General features: G+C 38.8%; 1 protein-coding gene across 9 annotated transcripts in view; it reads right to left on the bottom strand.

Annotated features, from left to right (window-relative positions):
• The window catches only part of GPSM2 (G protein signaling modulator 2), a 37,851-nt gene extending 18,915 nt beyond the window's left edge, over positions 1-18,936 (bottom strand). For 4 of the 9 annotated variants that reach the window (XR_014512442.1, XM_083445175.1, XM_083445180.1 and 1 more), the window contains exons 1-3: positions 18,589-18,936; positions 8,905-9,207; positions 1,565-1,786 (exon numbers count right to left, since the gene is read on the bottom strand). Coding sequence is in view for 8 of the 9 variants with exons in the window: in XM_083445175.1 (XP_083301301.1) it covers positions 1,565-1,786; positions 8,905-9,008 (326 nt within the window). In the remaining variant the exon portion in view is untranslated. Of the gene's footprint in view, positions 1-1,564; positions 1,787-5,299; positions 5,325-8,904; positions 9,208-13,438; positions 13,501-18,588 lie in introns of those variants that run through there. The other 5 variants (XM_083445174.1, XM_083445173.1, XM_083445177.1 and 2 more) reach the window with 4 other exon arrangements.
• Between the last annotated feature and the right edge of the window lie 67 nt (positions 18,937-19,003).

Below are 19,003 nucleotides of genomic sequence, written 5' to 3'. Positions count from 1 at the left end.
AATCGAAAGAAATATGAACTCATTTCTGCCACTTTTATAACGTATGTGGACTTCAACCTACCTTAAACGGAAATATTTTCCTATTAAATATCTACATTAGTTACCATGTTTGTTACAATTTGAACACACTTGAGTCCCATCCTAAATATGTTTACTCAGTATTAAGCCTTATTTATGTATTTTAGAAAACCCATGATCACATTAATTCCAGCTAATGGCTTAGCAAAGACTGCTTGGAGATATTTTAACATTGGTCAAACTGCTACAATGCTATGGCTCCAATTTTAAATGTTCTCACTAGTATGTTAAGAACTACTGAAAACAATAGGACTTGTACATGTGCATAGTATTGCACAGTAAATGTACTATAATTTAGAATTCAATTACAACTTGGTGCAGCTAGGTAATTTTATACCCTGAACTTAATGATCTTACTGGGGTTGGTGGTGGATTTAGAAAGCTATGTGCATTACTTCAATTTTGAAGTGTACAATATTTCTCTTTTCCCCAACTCCCTGCCACCACTCTATGCTTTACCACTGCTTCTACATTTCTACTACATTAGCGCAAAAATCAAACCAAAGCTTCTGCTGTCCTCATGCTAAACACATTTACTTGAGAATAAGCACCATTTTATTGTAGAAAAATACATTCTTAAAGTAAAAGTAAAAAATAAAATAAAAATGAGAATATGTGACCATCTACATGCCCAGATGGGCACCCCCTGTCTATACAATGTTTGCAAAAATAAGAAGAATGAATGCTGAGGCAACTAGTCTCAGTCCTGCTGGGAGCTAACATGCCTGTGACAGCTCAGGTCTTGTTATGAGACCTCCCTTCCTTTATCCTAAATCATCTGCAGCTCTTGATGTTCACTAAGGGACCTGGACTTAGAAAAACTAATGGATATTTTTAAAAACAACAAGAATGAATAACAAACTTACGTGCCCGAGGGATATGTTTTGGATATGGTATAAACTGCATTTATATATTTATGTTTTTCTTTATGTAGTACTTTACCGGCTGCCAATCTTATGCTCTGTCAGTTTGTTTCTTTGAAGTGTATAATATTGTTTTGAGAGTAAAACAGTGTGTGTTTTAAAATTTAATGAAGATTAATTAACACCACCACAATATTAGTGTCAGGAAACCCTTTTTGAAAAAACTAATTTCTAGTAGATATTTTACACAATGCTTTCTAAGGTTGTATTTTCGGATATGCAGGTGGCAGAAGGAAGATTCGTTATACACAACTAATACAAATTAAGACTCAAGTCAAATTAAGTGTGTATTAGTAATCAATGCATGCCTTGCTTACATATAATACCCTGGACACATCTGTGGCCACTCTCATTAAATCCTATTAGCATATTTCATCACATAATTAGCAGAAATTAGCCTAAGAAATTTCTGTTGACAGAATTATACCGAGCAACATTCCATTATCATGTGTTCAATATATGGTCAAGTATATCTGGTCAATTTCACTGAACAAAGTTTATTCACAAACAGAAAAAGTAATTGCTATCTAGAGGATCCTGAAGGAATCAAAATTTAAAGTTACCTTGCAAGGGTCAAATCATGGTGGTGATACTCCAAAGCTTTTGTGTATTCATGCAAGTAGAAATAGGCATTGCCCAGCTGGCTGTAAATTGCACTGAGGGTTTTCAAGTCTTCTGTTCCAACCTGAACTGCTGCTTCAAAGAAAGAGACACCAGCGCGACAGTCCCCTGCTTTACACAACCGCTCCCCTTCCAAGGCAAGCTCCAGGCAAGAAGCTTCCATTCTGCAGAGATGGAATGCAATATGCCATGAGTTCCAATATCCTGCTATTCCCTGCAGCTGTCATTAAGACCTAAAACCCACACAAAATCCCTTGCTAGGCACTTTTACTGAAACATAGATAAAATGTGCTTAGTTCAAGTGCACACTTAAGCACTCATATGATTTTGCAAAATTAAAATTAACTTCCAATTATAACAACTGTTAGAACAGCTGATCCCCTTATTACATATATGGTACATTATTATACAAAGCAGAGGGTGTGGTTGCAGCAGCAATCCTAAGCACCACATACACTTAATAAACATGTTTGGTAGCCCACCAAGACATCATTAGTCATTTTGCAGCTCACCAATAGCCTGAAAGAAGAGGTTAAGTATCTGTTTTTCAGTAGAAAACAATCCACACCTAGTTACCTGGAGGAACCTCTTTCAGCACATGCAGCCAGAAACATGACTTACTTACTAGCTTCCCAGTTAAGGACCTTACAGTGAAGCCCATTTCACACAACAGAGGCAAGGGTTGATTTCCAAGCCAGTACAGTGGTACCTCGGGTAACATACGCTTCAGGTTACACACTCTGCTAACCCAGAAATAGTACCTCGGGTTAAGTACTTTGCTTCAGGATGAGAACAGAAATCGTGCTCCGGCGGCGCAGCAGCAGGAGGCTCCATTAGCTAAAGTGGTGCTTCAGGTTAAGAATAGTTTCAGGTTAAGAACGAACCTCCGGAATGAATTAAGTACTTAACCCGAGGTACCACTGTAATGGTTATTTTCAAGGCTACATTTCAGTTCAATTGACTAGACTGATGGTTGAGTATCTCTGTGCCTGTCCTGCGTAAGCAGCAGACACTGCTTCATGTTTTAAGCTACCAAAAAGACCTTAATCAAGCACAACAGGTTTTAGATTACAGTGGTAAGCATAATTAGAGTACAAAACTGTAGTGCAGAACAAAAAGTTGCAGTTCATGCATTTGTAAAGCCCCTGGTATATAATGTCTATTTGGGTATGTCTTGACTGTACCCTACGTATGCCTAGTGATGGAAGAAGTTCTCTCCCCAAACCCTCTCCACCCAATGGAATAAATGAGATGATTTATATTGGGGAAAGAGTATGGAAAGGGTTGAAAGGGTTAAATCCCCTCTTCCTGAGCACCACAGTCCCACTCTTCAACATAGCCCCATGGGACAGCTAAACAAGAACTGTGGGTGACCTAAATCACTGATATCCTACCCCCTGCTGCTGCCACCACCTGTTCTGTCTGCTGTGTTGCATGCTTTGAATTGCTCCGTTATGTTGTGACTTCAACACAGAAACATGGAAAGAAGATCGTGAATCTCTTAGCTGATGAATCTCAAGTGGCTATGTGATTTAAATTAAAAATTAATTGTACCACCAAAATATACCCTCTATGTATTTAATTCCAGATTCCTGGTTGCAGTGTTGGGCTTTTACAATAAGAAACGTGAGTGCATGTTTTGCCACCTATGCAAGCTCTTAAAATCAGATGTACTGCCTCCCATCTTCTCTGAAAGAGTGCTGACAGTTACCCTGTTTTTATTTATTTGGGGTGGGGGGGAACACACATGGAAGATATGCATAGATAGCAATACTGATGCTGTATTAGAACTGGTTCCATGATTGCTTCAAAATCAAGATTCTGACCTGAATTTCCAGAACAGGCAATTTAACAAGTCAGGTGATATTGTATTAACATGCGGAGTATTTATAGCATTTTTTAACAAACAACGCAACAAGGGTCTTTTCATTTAGAAAGCATAATCCTTGCACTCAGGCCCCTAATGTGTCACTCTGGTGTTCAATAATGTTTAGGTTCTCAGCTCTTACCCAGCCAACTTTCACACATAAATATTATTGGATTCAACCTTTACAGGAAGGAGAAAGAACAAGTTATTCGTGCCAGTTGGACTGCAGTTCTCTTGGGTACAATTCAGCCAGCAGGAATTCCTTCCTCATTCCCTGCCTGAACTATTTGGAAGAAGCCTGGAAAGACAGACCATGGAAATCTTCCATCCCTCTTTCTCTGGCTTCTAAAGAGCTCGGCCTGTTAAGTGGGTTAAAGCCAATACTTAATACCAGGTCAGAACACTGAGCATATTATCGCAGAGGAAAAAGGAAAAAGGTGGGGAGCAAGATGTAATTACATATAATAATGACTAGAAAACAGGCAAGAAGACTAAAAATCAAGTTCCTTGCAGTACAGGCTTTACTTGAAGCCCATGTTAGAATCACAGAGGCAGCTGGGGGCAGCCTTACAGACTATCTAGTCAACCCCCTTACAAGAAATCCTGAGTAAGAGTATCCCCAATATATGTTCTGCTTGAAAAACTACAGCTAAAGCTCACCATCCATCTAGGTAATTTGTTCCAATGCTGAACTGCTCTGATAATGTTCAACTGAAATCTACCTTCCATTATATTAGTCCATTAGATCCAGCCCTACCTCATTTTTTGCAACTGCCCCTCAGGTATTTGAACAATGCCATCATGTGTCTCCCCAAGCCCAAATCTTCTTCTCTTCATGCTAAATACCCTCAGTTGTTTTTTCTTTAGAGGACTTGCTTTCCACACCCCTGACCATATTTGTAGTTGTCCATTGTACCCATTGCAATTTGTTTTTATCCTTGGTAAAGTACAGCAACCAGATGTTCAATGTGTGATTGACTACAATCCAGAGATCCTTTTCACATTTTTTCTGCCAAGCCAGGAATCCTCTATTCTTTACACAGGCATTTGGTTCCCCACCCCACAGCAGAACTTTGTATATACCTTGGTGGAATTTGATTTTGTATGTTTCAGTCAGTTTTCCATTCCATCAAGAACATTTTAGGTTTGCTACTGTATTCTGAGGAGTTAGCTATCCTTCCCAGTTTTCTGTCATCCTCAAATTTGAAAACTAGTTAATACACCCTTTTGTCTAACTCACACATAAAAGTCTGAAGAATTCCAGGCCTAAAACAAGGACTTGCTGCACCCCACTTGAAACCAGATTGATGAGGAATTACTGATATGCACTCTTTGAATATATCATTCCAACCGGCTGTAAATCCACATAACAAAACTATCCTCTAGCAAACAGTGAATCAGTTTACTATCCAAAATATCATGAGGAACAAATTAGTTGAATTATTCCCATATATGCACAACAAGATGACATTATGAAGCGTATAGTCCAGCAGTTAGGACTACAGAAATACACAGAACACACAAAAAGCATTTTACCCATACTAGAGAAACTGGAGCATGAAGTCACATAAGCAGTTAGTATGGTACAGCACCTGACTGCGTTAATAAATAGTGCAATTATTTTTAAATACCATCCAAACACTATATAGGTTGTCAACTGGCAACATAAACCCCTACTTTGTATATACCAAATAACATATATTTCTTCAATATCATGCAACAGGACCTTTTAAATTTCTAGTCAAAACAAGTGCAGAATTAATGCACCACAGACTATATGTAATAAGAAACTACCAAAAGTATACTGTACCTCTTAGCCTTTGACACTCCGCAGCCTAAACACAAGGATATGATAGACATTCTTAGCTTTCGTTAAAAAAAATAGTGTCCGCCTATTAGTCAGGAATCGTACAAAATAAATCTTATATTTCGTTTGTAAGTCTAGTGTCTCATGTTGGCCAGCCATACCATAGATTTGGAAACTTGCCAAAATATCTTAAACAGAACTAAAAGCCAACTTCTTTCATTTTGTTACAACGATGTCTAGCCAGCATAACTTGAATAAAAACAAAATTGACTACAACAGTATGTAACACCACCACAACAAAAGAATTAAGACACGCTATTGGGTAATCTTACCTAATCCTATCCCCTCCAAAGAGGTTCTCTCCGGGCACTTCATGTTGAATGTCACATTCAATTAACTTGACATTTAGAAATTATAGTGCCCATCAACATGTAGAGTAGAGGTTTTCCTATCACTTAGCATAAATGGTTATGCTTTCTTGAATTTTCATTTTACGTAATAGGTAGATTTTGATTTTTAATAAAGATTTTAAAGTCAAATGAAGCATAATTTTATGAAAATTATATTATATGCATTAAGTGGCTTAATGATAGATGGACACAATACTGGAAGTATTTTTATGACTCAAGAGCAGAGCTTGCAGGGATGCAGAAATGAAGTGTTTACTGTTACAAAGGGATAACAGCAAATAACTCCAGTTCAGTTGTGCAAAGGCAATTTTTTGGTATGCCATACTGGAGATCAAAGCAGCTTTGGGAAGAAAAGCTATTTACAGATATCTCATTGGATCTAAAAGCTGGGCCTTAACTGAGGTGAGATACAACTTGCTTTTAATTACAGGAACAGCATTAGCAGCTGAGCAAACGCTTTACAACTGCACTATGCCTGTTTTTAAAACCTTATGAAATGTTTAAAAAATGCTCATTATGAAAAAAAAAATCAACTGGGAGGGAGCAATATATACATTTTTAGGAATTCATCAAATAGTCACAAGAAAAGCAGTTTCATATTTTCACTATCTCTTCCAGTACTCAATAAAAGGATATATTGTTAAGGATGCTGATTGGAAAAAAGATAACTCTCCTGGTTTGTACATTTCAAGATAAATAATGTCCTGGCTTACCACATGACAGTTTTTTAGATTCTGTGTAAGTATTTCCAACATATTGCTGCTTAATCTTAATGTTTTTGGTTCTACATATAATCAACAGAATCATTCTTCTCTGAACAAAATGCTTCTCAAATATAATTTTCAATTTTGGTCTCATAAATCACAACACATTGCCTATTTTGCCTCCATTCCTTTTAGAATTTCTCCATCTTTTCTTTTTTAAGCTTCTAAATTCTTATAAAATGCTTTTTCCCTTCATTCTTTTAAATGCAGGGAGCTGGTACTTCTGAGTAATAATTTAGTCCTAAATTATTTTAAGCAACTGTGGGAAAGAATGTGAATGCTAGCAAGTGTCTTTGTTTCTCAACCATTACCATGAATGCATCTTAAGTCAGGGATGAGCAAACTTCAGGCTTGCAGGATATACTTCATTTTTTACATAATCTCCAAGAGCCGACCAGAGCCATGTGCAAAAGCATGTATTTAGAACTAAGGAATCCTGACCCCAGGGATTTATTTCCGAGACCAGAGCTGAGCTTGATAACCTCAGCTGCTCCAGCTTTGTTAATTTCAACAGGGTAATGGGTAGGGGTGTGTGTCATTTTAGTGTTGCTGTTGATAAATAATCAGCAGTCAGAAATGCCTGCTGATCAACTGGAAAACACCCAGAGAGCTACTAGAAGATAGTGATCAACTTTCTGTCCACCTCTATATTAAGCTACCAATAAACTGGGCCATATTTGCTGTTTAAGATGCAATATGAGAATGCTTTGCACTTTCTATCCCTGCACTGTCATTATGTCCAAAAGATAATGTTTGCATCTACCCACATGCGGAGGTGCATAAGCTCGATGAGCAAAAACATACAGATTTTAAACATGTTGGAAAATAATTATTGCAAGTTATTTGCACTTTCTATTTATTCCATTATCTCTGTCAAACCAAAAGCTTCTCTAAGTGTCTACTGTATTCCTTTCACATTTCTATTTTTTTTCTTCTCCTGACCTTTAAAGAGAAAACACTTTTCAGTTTTTTAAAAGATTTTAAAAGATTTATGTGTCTTTCCCATCATTTCTTTCCTCTTCCTGTTAATAAAGTTTTTACCAAATATAGGTGCCTAATGTCATGTCTTGATAAACATATGCATATTTTTACTGAACTTAGTAAAAAGAAACTTCTATCTTTCGACTTGTCTTTAGACACTTGATTTTCATCACATGCAGCTAAACCTACATTGGAGTAAATGTAGAGTTCAGAGTTTCTGATTGGTATACTGCTTGTTGCTAAAGGAGCTATATCTGTTTTTCATTTTCTGTATGGAGAATAAAAAAGTAATAGCTAAGTAAAATGCAAATGGGTCATATACATCTAGAAGGAAAGGAGCCATGTAGTCATCCTTTTCTAAGCATTTGATCCAGTGGTTCATGTGGCAAGGTACAGAATCAGATGCATACAATTGGTCTTTCTGGAATAATTCTGTTCATTTCATAAAGAAGGATAATTAGTTGCTTGGCCAGCAGCCTTTCTTCATTTCTGCTGCTATTACTGCATGGTTATTTCCCACACTCGCCCCTTTAGCACTGAGACTGACCATCACCAAAAAAACCTCACTGTTTTTATTCAGAGGGAACACAACCCACTTCTATAAGCAGCTGTCTTGATTTTCTCTCTTTAAGAGAACTGCCACAGTAGATACTACATAGCAAGGAAGGAACAAGGAGCAAAAAAAAAAAAAAAAAAAAAAAAAGCAAATGAGTGGCTCTCACCTGAATACCTATTTGCTATACCCAGACAAGTTGTGAGAAGCGCCAACAAACAAATATATGTTCCATATATAAATATATGTTGTTTAGAACAGATTCATGTATTATCTTTCATTCAAGAAGGAAAATCAGAAGAATTAAAACAGAATGGGTTGGATCCTGACCAAGTTAGTTGTACTGGAGTCCCACTGAAGTCAACTGAGTTAGTGATAACCTAACTAACTTGGTCTGAATGCAACACAAGAATCACAGAAAGCTCTTTTCAATAAAAATATTGCCAAGTATTTTCTATCTGAGTGTGCAACAGACATTGCTGTTGTGGGTGGAAACCACTGGAGAAAACACTTCGGCTGTCCCATGCTCAGAGGCTACCCAAATTTCTGAACACATAGTTGGCTGACTCCCTTATGTTGTGGGTCCCACCAAACAGCTGGCTGTAAGGTGTTTGGAAACCAATGCACAAGGGATTTTGACAAGGTGGCAGGGGCAACCTACCTGTCAATCCTCTGACACCAAATCACTGTCAGACAGGTTATCCCACCCACTATCTAAGTTGATCCTTGGAAGTGGGACCAGATAAAGATCTGACCAACAAAGCCAAAGAAGTTCCCCACCACTGTGCTAAAAAAAGGATCTATGAAGTCTTTTGAAAAAGTAACATGCAATTTACTTGCAAGCCTTGTTTTGCTAACCTTTTAAAAGTATATATTAAAAAAATTAGTAAGCATGCTTACCTGTAACGAACATGAAACGAATGACCTTCACACATGTTTAACAAAACATTTTCTTCCATTGAGTTGCATGATGAGTAGGAAAGACAATAGCTAGTATGTTGCATGCAGGGCAGCCAGTAGGTTATGAGGAAGTGCTTTACGACAAAGTCCCAGTTAGTGTATTAGCAAATTGGAGTCAATAAATTGTATGTTCTTGTTGCAGTAGTCTTCTTTAGTAACAAAAAAGAAGCTCCTTGTCAGATACCACTTAAATGTTCAGAAATAAGATGATGGGCTGTATCTGTGGCTGAATCTGTTGTATTTCTGCAAAGGGAGCAAAATATGCTATTGTTTCAAACTATGTATTTATCATCACAACAATCCACAGCCAATGAAAAAAGAAGTGTAACTCTGTTGAGCAATCTTAAACAAATAATGCAAATAGGGGGTGTTTGTTTTATAAGTCAATTTTCATCTAATATTTTGTTTTCAGGTTGGATACCCAAGTATAAAAATACATAAACCGCTCAATAATTGTGACTAGCGCACACAACTATGCACCCATGCCCCTTTTCTTCATAACTAAATATAAGTCATCATTTAAGAGAATTTCTTGGTTCATACTTCAGTTCTAGCTCAAGATGCCAAATACAGTACAGATACCGTTTTATCATTTGATGTACTTGTGACATAGTTTCAATTCTAGTTGAATTCTAGATGTGCTTATTTTGAAGAGGGGGAAAAACACACCACCAATTTCAATTAGATTAACTTTCAAGGATGCAGCTTTAGATTCAGCTTTACATGTTACCCTGAAAAGCAGCCTACAACTGAGTTTACATCTGACTCAAAATGTATTTTAATCACATGATGGTTATTTCATTTATTAGAATTCTTGCTGAAATGATTGTTTTGCTTCTATTCAAGATAATCATTTTCTTTACAGATGAACCATGCCATAGTCAGATACGATTAGAATGATAAAAGTTAACAGCCATAGCATGTGAAATAAAATGAAATAAAATCTAACAGGGCAATAAAATCTAATTCATGTTGCTAGTTCTAAATCGTAGTAACCAGGCTTAAAACTGTTCTGAGGGAGAAGGATCTTCTAACTAAGCCAGATGGTTCATAGTTGGCTTCCTCATTTGTCCTCCAGATGAGGCTGGTAGCACAAGATGAAGTGCTGGAGTTATGTTATGTTCCTCTCCAGACTCCCAGGTGTTTCTGCTGCTAGTGCTGATCTTACAGCTAGAGCTCAACAAACACAGAACTCTTTAGCATTTCCCAGGTGATTTTCATATTTGTGCATCATGAAATGGACAGTAAAAAAAAAAAGTGGCTCAGAAATCAACAGAAGAACAGTTCTGCTACTAATAGAATGAACAAATATAATGCTGACTTGTGACAGAGAAGAGCTCATCATTTTGGCAGCATTTAGAGCTGTATATTAAGCCAGGAATAAGTGTCATGCTACACTCTCCCCCGCTTGCACACTGACTCTGGTGCTTATATTGTGGTCTGTTTAGACTAAATTTTCCCATTACATTCTAGTTTCGTATCACAGCTGTGAGTCCATGATTAAATATTTCAGACATAATAGGAAATGGTGAGTTGTTTAAACCACAATACGATTTCCAAACCCGATGTATGAGATAGGAGCAAGCATGTGGGCATGATGCTAATTTCTGGTTTATGAACTATACAGTGGACGTTTGGGTTGCAAACGTGATCCGTGCGGGATGCACGTTCGCAACCTGCAGTGTTCGCAACCCGCGTCTGCACATGCATGGGTTGTGATTTGGCGCTTCTGCGCATAGCGCGATTTAGCACTTCTGCACATGCGTGGCCACCGAAACCTGGAAGTAACCCGTTCCAGTACTTCCATGTTTTGGTGGTCCACAACCTGAAAAAATGCAACCTGAAGCGTCTGTAAGCCGAGGTATGACTGTACAGCAAAGGTTGTCAAATAGTTTATGAAGAAAGATTGTGAAACAGTTGAGAAACTCTAATTGGTCCTCTATTTTATTATTTTTCCCTTTGACAGAAATAGAGGTAATTTTGATCAGGGGTCAATTACTAAACAACGCTTTAGCTTGAGGCTCATTATTTTCAAAATATTTCCTAAGAATTTACCAGTTAAAAGTGCCTTTATTTGTGGCTTTGACAGAGGGCTCAGGATTTTAATAATAAATAGTGGTATTCAACTAATTTGTACTCATAGCGGGGCCATTGTAATTAATGGTCCTAACTTAGTCACATTCATCAACTTCAACAGGTTTATTCTGAATAAAACTTAAATACCACCCACAATGTTGGTTTTGACAATCACAAAAAATATTAAAATACGAGTTGTGTGTGCTTTGATTTGTTGAAAAAATAAGTTTAGTAGGTGATACACTGAAACCCCCAGCAATTTTCAAGTGATCCATGCAACAACAAAGTCTAAAAACCACTAAACCATAAGTTGATTTAATTGGAGTTGTTGCATTCAGTTACATTCAAACAGTTACAAGAAGAAAATGTTACAATACAATCAATGTTTCAGGCTCTCAGAAGATTAGGTCCAGGAAACTAGTTTGTGCTAGCCCAGTGAAATTTTTTATTTGACCATCTTTCAATGGCTAATTCCCTTGCCAAGTAACAAAATGTTTTTGAAATGCCACTCAGTTTCAAAAGAAGTTTGTTGCATAGCACTGGGGGCTGCTGTTCAATAAAAATAAGTCTAAAGTCCTGCTCAAGCTCATGGAACAAGTTTAATTTTTTTTTGAATCTCAGCCAATAAAAAAGGTTGTGTAGGGAATTGGGTGTAACTAAAAATAAGCACAAATGTGCATTATAAACATATTACAAAAAATATATATTCAAAGCATCTATGCAAGTGGATATAATATTGGTAGTCTCACTCCACCACAAAATGTAAGTACAGTGGTACTTCAGGTTACATACGCTTCAGGTTACATACACTTCAGATTACAGACTCCGCTAACCCAGAAATAGTACCTCGGGTTAAGAACTTTGCTTCAGGATGAGAACAGAAATCCTGCTCCGGTGGCGTGGCAGTAGCGGGAGGCCCCATTAGCTAAAGTGATGCTTCAGGTTAAGAACAGTTTCAGGTTAAGAACAGACCTCCAGAACAAATTAAGTACTTAACCTGAGGTACCACTGTACAAGTCAGCAGTAAGATACCAATTTACTTTCCCAACAAGTATTCCATAAGTTTCCTCTAACATAACCCTATATAGTACTATAGCTAGAAAACTGGGAGCAAACTCCAAAATACTGCAACACTTTGTCCTAGGTTCATTTTAAAACAACCAAGAATGTGTGAACAATCATGCCCACTTTAAAGTTCTAGCCCTCAAATCACAAATCTTCATCTCTAACTTAACCGAAATAGATTTTCAAAATTATTCAAAAGATTTGAAGCCAATATACTGTAGAGTGCTTCCCAAAATCAAACTACCTGTTCAAATGTCAAAATTGAAACTGCACATTTAGTAATCAGAGATGACAGATGACTATGCAATCCCATTATAAGGGAAATTAAATACCTCTCATAAAATCACTACTGAAGATAAACATGCTTCACCATTTTGTACACAATCCAGGCAAAATATAGCACTTTTAAATTCCTGTATGCTCAGTAAGGAGCTATTTCCAATGAAGTCAGACTTAAATGTACTTTATTAGTGGCATTTCCAAATTTTCGTCTATGAAGCTAGGCTGAATGTTACAGTACATCGGCATCTAGGCCAGATGTTAGATTATGTTGTGAACAGCCATCTCCAATATTTCAGATTTTTATAATTTTATCTGGAATTTAAACATTGACTAGATCATAATGAGCTCACTATTCAGTTCTCTAGTTTACAATAAAATAACTATATAAGCAGTAACATTCGCCACTGAGAACAGCAATATTCAAAAGCAGCAATAAAACCATATAGGAAAGGATTACCCACTTGATTACCCACTTTTTTTAAACACAAGTTTAGATATTTGTGCTTCTTTAATTTGTATCTTTCAGTGTCTATGGAACTCCCTGCAACAATAACTCAGAGATCTTCAATGTGATCCCTTTCCTCTGCCACCCATTCTCTTAGAATGCTTTTAAAACCTCTTTGTGGATATAATATGCTTAAGCATGAGACTGGCACCAACCCGGAAGGAAGAATGAACCATTAACTAAAATTATTAAAGAGATATTTTGTACATAAAGGAAATTTTGGGGTCTTTCATGTACTCTATAAATTTCTAAGGACTCAAGAGACATTATCGCTGACAGTAACCTCCAATAGGATTTTAGCTCCAGAAAAAATATTTTACAACCCACTTCAGCTACTGGGTACAATCTGCCTCTGGCACCAAAGCCTCAGCTGTACTTCTGACTGCTTGGGCAGTTTAGCTGCTTTCAAAAACTTATGGAAACTTTTTAGTAAGAAGCATTTTTTGCCCAACACCTGCTCACTTCGTCTGATCTTCACCAGCAAAATATAGTTATCACACCAAGAAGGAACAGTTTAATATTCAAGCTTCGGCTATCCAACTTCACCTCTATCCAACGCCACCTTTCTCTGCTGGCCTTTACCTCAAACCTCCATCAACTGATTTTTTCAAATGATGTTATTTCTCCACAGTGACAGTTAACTGCCCTTTCTTCACTGACTAGAACCTCCAGCCAATCAGAGACTGTCATTTGCCACACCAATCAAACGGAATCTACGGTACCTGATCCAGACTCATCTTCTCTGACCCCCCCCACCAATCTTTTAGACATGTCACCTGCTTACTAAACAGGCTTGCAACAGAGTAACAGCACATGGCCTTGAATTTTGACAGTTAAAACTGACATCTTGTTCAGAGGCAAATACAGTGGTACCTCGGGTTACATATGCTTCAGGCTCCGCTAACCCAGAAATATTACCTCGGGTTAAGAACTTGGCTTCAAGATGAGAATAGAAATCGAGCGGCGGCGGCAGGAGGCCCCATTAGCTAAAGTGGTGCTTCAGGTTAAGAACAGTTTCAGGTTAAGAACAGACCTCCAGAAAGTATTAAGTTCTTAAGCCGAGGTACCACTGTATCCTCTTATTGACAAGACAAGTTACAATTCTCATGGTACAGTGTGGCTTTCTTAAAGAGTAGTAACACAGCCATCACCTTCAAGTCAACCAGGACTACCTCCTCTCAGAAGAATGCATTACTTCTTGGACCCGTTCAGTCAATGCTGCTTCAAGCTGAGGTTGGATGACCATCTGTCATCATGTATCATATAGTTGAGATTCCTGCATTGCATGGGGTCGGACTAGATGACCCTCAGGGTTCACTTCTAACTCTACAACTCTACAATAACTCCTTCTGCCACGGAGAAGACCACACGTGCTTTCAAGCACCCTGTCTGTCTCCTTAAGCTTCAATTACAGAAGCTGGTCCCTAACCAGTTATAATTACTTTCCAAGCAGGATACCATAAGGGGCTCTGCCCCATCACACCTTAGGGTCCCTTTTGACATATGGTGGGCTCGTGCATAATGGGGAAATCTTCCAAAATTAGGTGGACCTAATTTGATTTGGGATTACCCCCCCTCACAAGAGCCTTCAGGTCCCATCCCAAATTGTTCAAGAAGACCTCCCAAGCACTAAGCTAAAAAGCACTATAACTAAAAGAATAGCACCCACACACGATGCTAACTTTTGCTTCTTCAAGGATCAAGCTCAGGAAGCACACACACCATCATGGATGCACGGCAACATCTTGTTGTGGGGGGACCAATTTGAATAAACTAACAGTGGTCTAATAATGATTCTTCTTGAAGCCAAAACCACTGCACAAGAGGGAGGTATCAGAAGACTCAGGTAAATCTCAAAGTTTGAAGATGTACAAGTTTTGCTAAAAGAAAAGCCTCTAAATGGGAGATATAAAAAAACAGTCACATGAGGGCTGGATATGCCCAGTATCCATAGAATGCTGGGTGGGGATTGTAGTATGGAAAATCCTCAAAGGTGACATAGCTGCTAGTTTGGCCTCATGGAGAGCTACACATTTTGTTGTGTTTTAAAGTGTCATTATCAGTTGATGCTGTTTGAAACTTTTGTAAACTACTCACTGCCACCCCTGTGGTCCAAATGCTGCTTACCACCACTCCTTCTGTTATTTATATATTAAAAATATGCACATTAATTGCATTCATGCAACTGACATAATGCCTAATCTGGCCCTAAACTAGCATGGAATTAATTCTAAATTAGCACTTTGCTCATTAATGTCCCCAGAGCGTATTTGAACTAGGGAGACAACATCAACAGTACAACACAGGGATCATTTAATGAAGTCAATTCAACCAGAAATTCAAGGCTGGAACTTTCAAACAAAGAGCATCCAAAAGAACATGAGGTATCTCTCAATTAGTCCTGCTTTTCTACAGCAAACTTGTAACACACAGAGGCATTATTGTTTAGTGTCTTGAAATTACAGCAGGAGGTGTTGCCATCACGTATTTAAAGTTCCCTCCAGCTTTACCATGGATAGATAGAATAATAATAATGCCAACATTTTAAAAATGCCAGCATTGAAAAACTAACAAGAACATATGGGCTACCGTAATATAAATAATGATATTCAGGAGACAGAATTAATGTTTTATTCTTATTCAGCCAGATTCCCATGTAGCCTGACAGCTAAATGCTATTTCACAGCATCAGTTCCATCACTATAAAATGGAACAACCCCCTTAATTGCCCTCCAAGAATTGTGAGGACAAGCAAGAAAAAGACCATGCACAAAGATGGAGCTAAGCATACCTAAGGCAACTACATTCAATAGGCTTAGGAATGGTCAACAGTGTGTTAGATTGTGACCAAAGGCTATAACCCACTTGGCACATTATGATAAATGAATAATTATAAGTCAGAGTAATGAAAACTAGCTCTACCATTTAAAAATATTAATAAACACCCGTTTAATAACTAAATTTTAACACAATGTAATACATATTGTCAATATAACTCCCATTTAGATTTCAATTAGGAGATTTCAAGCTTGGCTTGCAACACGTTTGTGTTTTTTTAACACTGTCAAACAGCTACATTTAAAATAAAAAAAAAACTTTCCCCCATAAAAAGTGAAAAAAACTTTTCTATCTCTGCTTCAGCTACCACTCAACATCTTTAGTTTTTTGCAGCAGTATTTAGTTGGACTGGACCCTCAGCAAAGCTGTGCCACAGACTGTGGGAAGTTTGTTCCTAAAGTCACATACTGTATTCCTTAGTACACAGCTTTCCAAACTTTTCATGTTGGTGACACACTTTTTAGACGTGCATCATTCAGCAACACAGTAATTCAGTTTTACTAGCAAACTAGGTTAAACTAACCCCTTTCCAGCCCCGGGAGGAGTGCGGAAAGTGTTCGCACAACACACCTACGCACTGTAGCTGGCACACTAACCTGTCACGACACAGTGTTTAGAAAGCTCTGCCTTAGTACATAACTCCATTTTATAATATTCAAGGAAAACCTGTTTGTAGGTAGTAAGCAAACAGAAGTTAAACAATACATTTTTAAATGTTCATTTTGACAGCCACTTTAAGTTGGGCTATTTGACGGATTGATTACCCCCACCGGAACCTGATTGTGCCCAAAGATCAACTGGACTACTATTAAGATCCATTAGACTGGCAGGCACTAGAGATTTCTCTGTCACGGTCCCGCAGTAGGTAACCTACATGATGCCCAAAGGCAACATCACACCTGCCAGTTTCTCCTATGGTGCCCACAAAAGGTATCTGTAAATATCCACTAAAAAATACACAATAAGTACAAAAAATGTTTGCTCTTCGTGCTCAGGTACACTAGCTGAGCCTCTCCTACACTAAACACACCCTGAAACATGCCCATATTTCACTGGATGCCAGGATTGCACAACCACCCTCCCATCCATTCTGAACAGAGAAGTGCAAAGAGCTTCTCTCTTCCCCCACTGTTGGAGGTGTTTCTCTGCACAACTTAGCGGTCCTGTCTTTTTCTGGTTTTTTTGATATGCCAACCATTTTGTATTATGCCATGGCCTCATAGCATCCATTTTGTGACTGGAACCAGTGGCATTTTCTCAAAATTCCAAATATGCACCGTCCCAAAAAAGTTAGCCCCATTCTGGTCTCCAAAAGGGCTAAAGTCTTACTTATTTTGTATGACTGTTGACTAGATGATCTTTTTGAACATGCTTATTGGTTTATTATTAGATTTATTGATCAGTATTAATTTTTGTTCTGGTTCAAAATGTGGTGTAAATTGTCATTTCTGGTATTTGCAATTTGTATTTTTAAATGAGGTTATGTTACTGAAACTATTTTATCATTTAATATTTGTAGCTTCCTAGACAGGACTTCATCCTGAAAGGCAGCCTAAAAAATTAAAACAAGAAACCAATATGATATTTTGATATGAATTATGATGTTCTAACAGTCCGTCTCCTAATAAGTTATTCCCGTAAGCAATCTTTGAAGCTGGTTTAGATGATATAAACATATGTAAAAACAAAGTTGTTTAAACCCTGGACCTGAAGAGCCTTGTCAAGGAGCAGAGAGCATTTCCAAAGGAGATTCCTACCCCCTTCAGAAGCAACTTTTCAGGGGGCTCAAGTGGTTATTATGGGGCTGCCAGTAAATTCCAAATATGGATGAGGTCCAATAATTGCCTCATTGACTGGCAATGGGCACACCTGCTTTTTACTTATGGTTCTTGAACAGATGGAAAGTCAATTCAGCTCCCTGTGGTTCACCTACAATTATTTCTGTATGTTTGGATGAAATGCTATCCATATAAATTGAATTAAAGCACTGAAAATAATACTAATCCAGTACAACATAATATAAATAAGAACACACTTGTTGAAATAGTTGCAGAGTATTTAATCCTTTTTTTACACACAGGCACAAGCAACTTCATTTAGGGAAAATGACAGCCACCTACAACACTCCATTCCTGCAACTAAACAATTTGAAGGATAGTGCATCCAAAGAAGGCACACTGCCCAATTCTTCTTGTTCAAGTGTTGAAGTAGGTCCTCTTTATGCCCAAAATACCACACAGAGACTAGGATATTTGTATGCAACTTTAAGCAAAGATGAATAGGGAGTTTCAAGGAGGCAACTCAAGTGGCATCCAATACAGAGGGATGGGAGAACCTGAAAAGTACAAGGGAGGGAACGAGGGCCTACAGCTAAATGCCTAAACTGATGGCAGAAGCCCACAAGTTTTCTCCCACACAAGAGGGAACCTCGTTTCGCTGCTTTTCTGTATCTGGTGTTGCGAGGGTTGCCTTGCTTCTCTTACCTAGCCCTAGAGACACCTCCACGGAGATACTTGCGGCCAGCTTGCTGGAAAGCTCCCTCACACCTGGCGCTGATTATAATATATATATACTGTATATCGATAAGAAGCTCCGCTTTCAGCCAAGGGCTTCACGCGGATCGATGCCTGACCCCGTAAGGATTTCCTCAAAATGGCTCCCCTTTAAAAAAAAAAAAAAACCCCGACTCTCTGTATTCTCCTCACAAACAAGCACCGTAGCTGCTCCGTCGTGTTTTCGCCTCACCGCCGCCGCGCGGGTCTCAGGCGGTGGATTCCTCGCCCTCCCCACAAAGGACCCCCCTCCCGCTCTTGTGAAGTCCCCCTTCCCGGCCATTAGCAGCCCTCCCCCCACGTTACCGGGCTCGGGGGAGCCCCCGAAGGAGGGCGGGCGACTTCCACTCTTCCCTCAGCAAAGCTTCATCCACCCGGGACAGCTCGCCAAGGCCTCCTCCAGCTCGGCGCTCGCCCCGTCCGATGCCTCCCGGCCCCTTCGAGGGTAAGGCACTAAAGGGGAGCCGCCAACAAGCTCGGTGGCTCAAAGCAGCAGCGCCCCGAAAGGGAGGGGCGCCCCCACCCCACGCGCGCGCACTCTCACACACAAACACGCTTCGCTCTGAACCGTCCCAGCCAATAGCATCGCACCATCGAGCTCCCTTCGCCCCGCCCCAACCAACCCCCATCATGCTTTTGCCTGCTTGGTTGAGTGACGGGAAAGCGGGTGGGTGGGAAAAACTGCCGCCCGCGAGCGCATGCGCTGTACCGAGATGTCTTT

Source organism: Podarcis tiliguerta, assembly GCF_965153285.1.
Source record: "Podarcis tiliguerta genome assembly, chromosome: 6".
NCBI lineage: Eukaryota > Metazoa > Chordata > Lepidosauria > Squamata > Lacertidae > Podarcis > Podarcis tiliguerta.
Note: the sequence above shows the minus strand (reverse complement) of the source record. Positions and strands in the feature narration are given on the sequence as shown.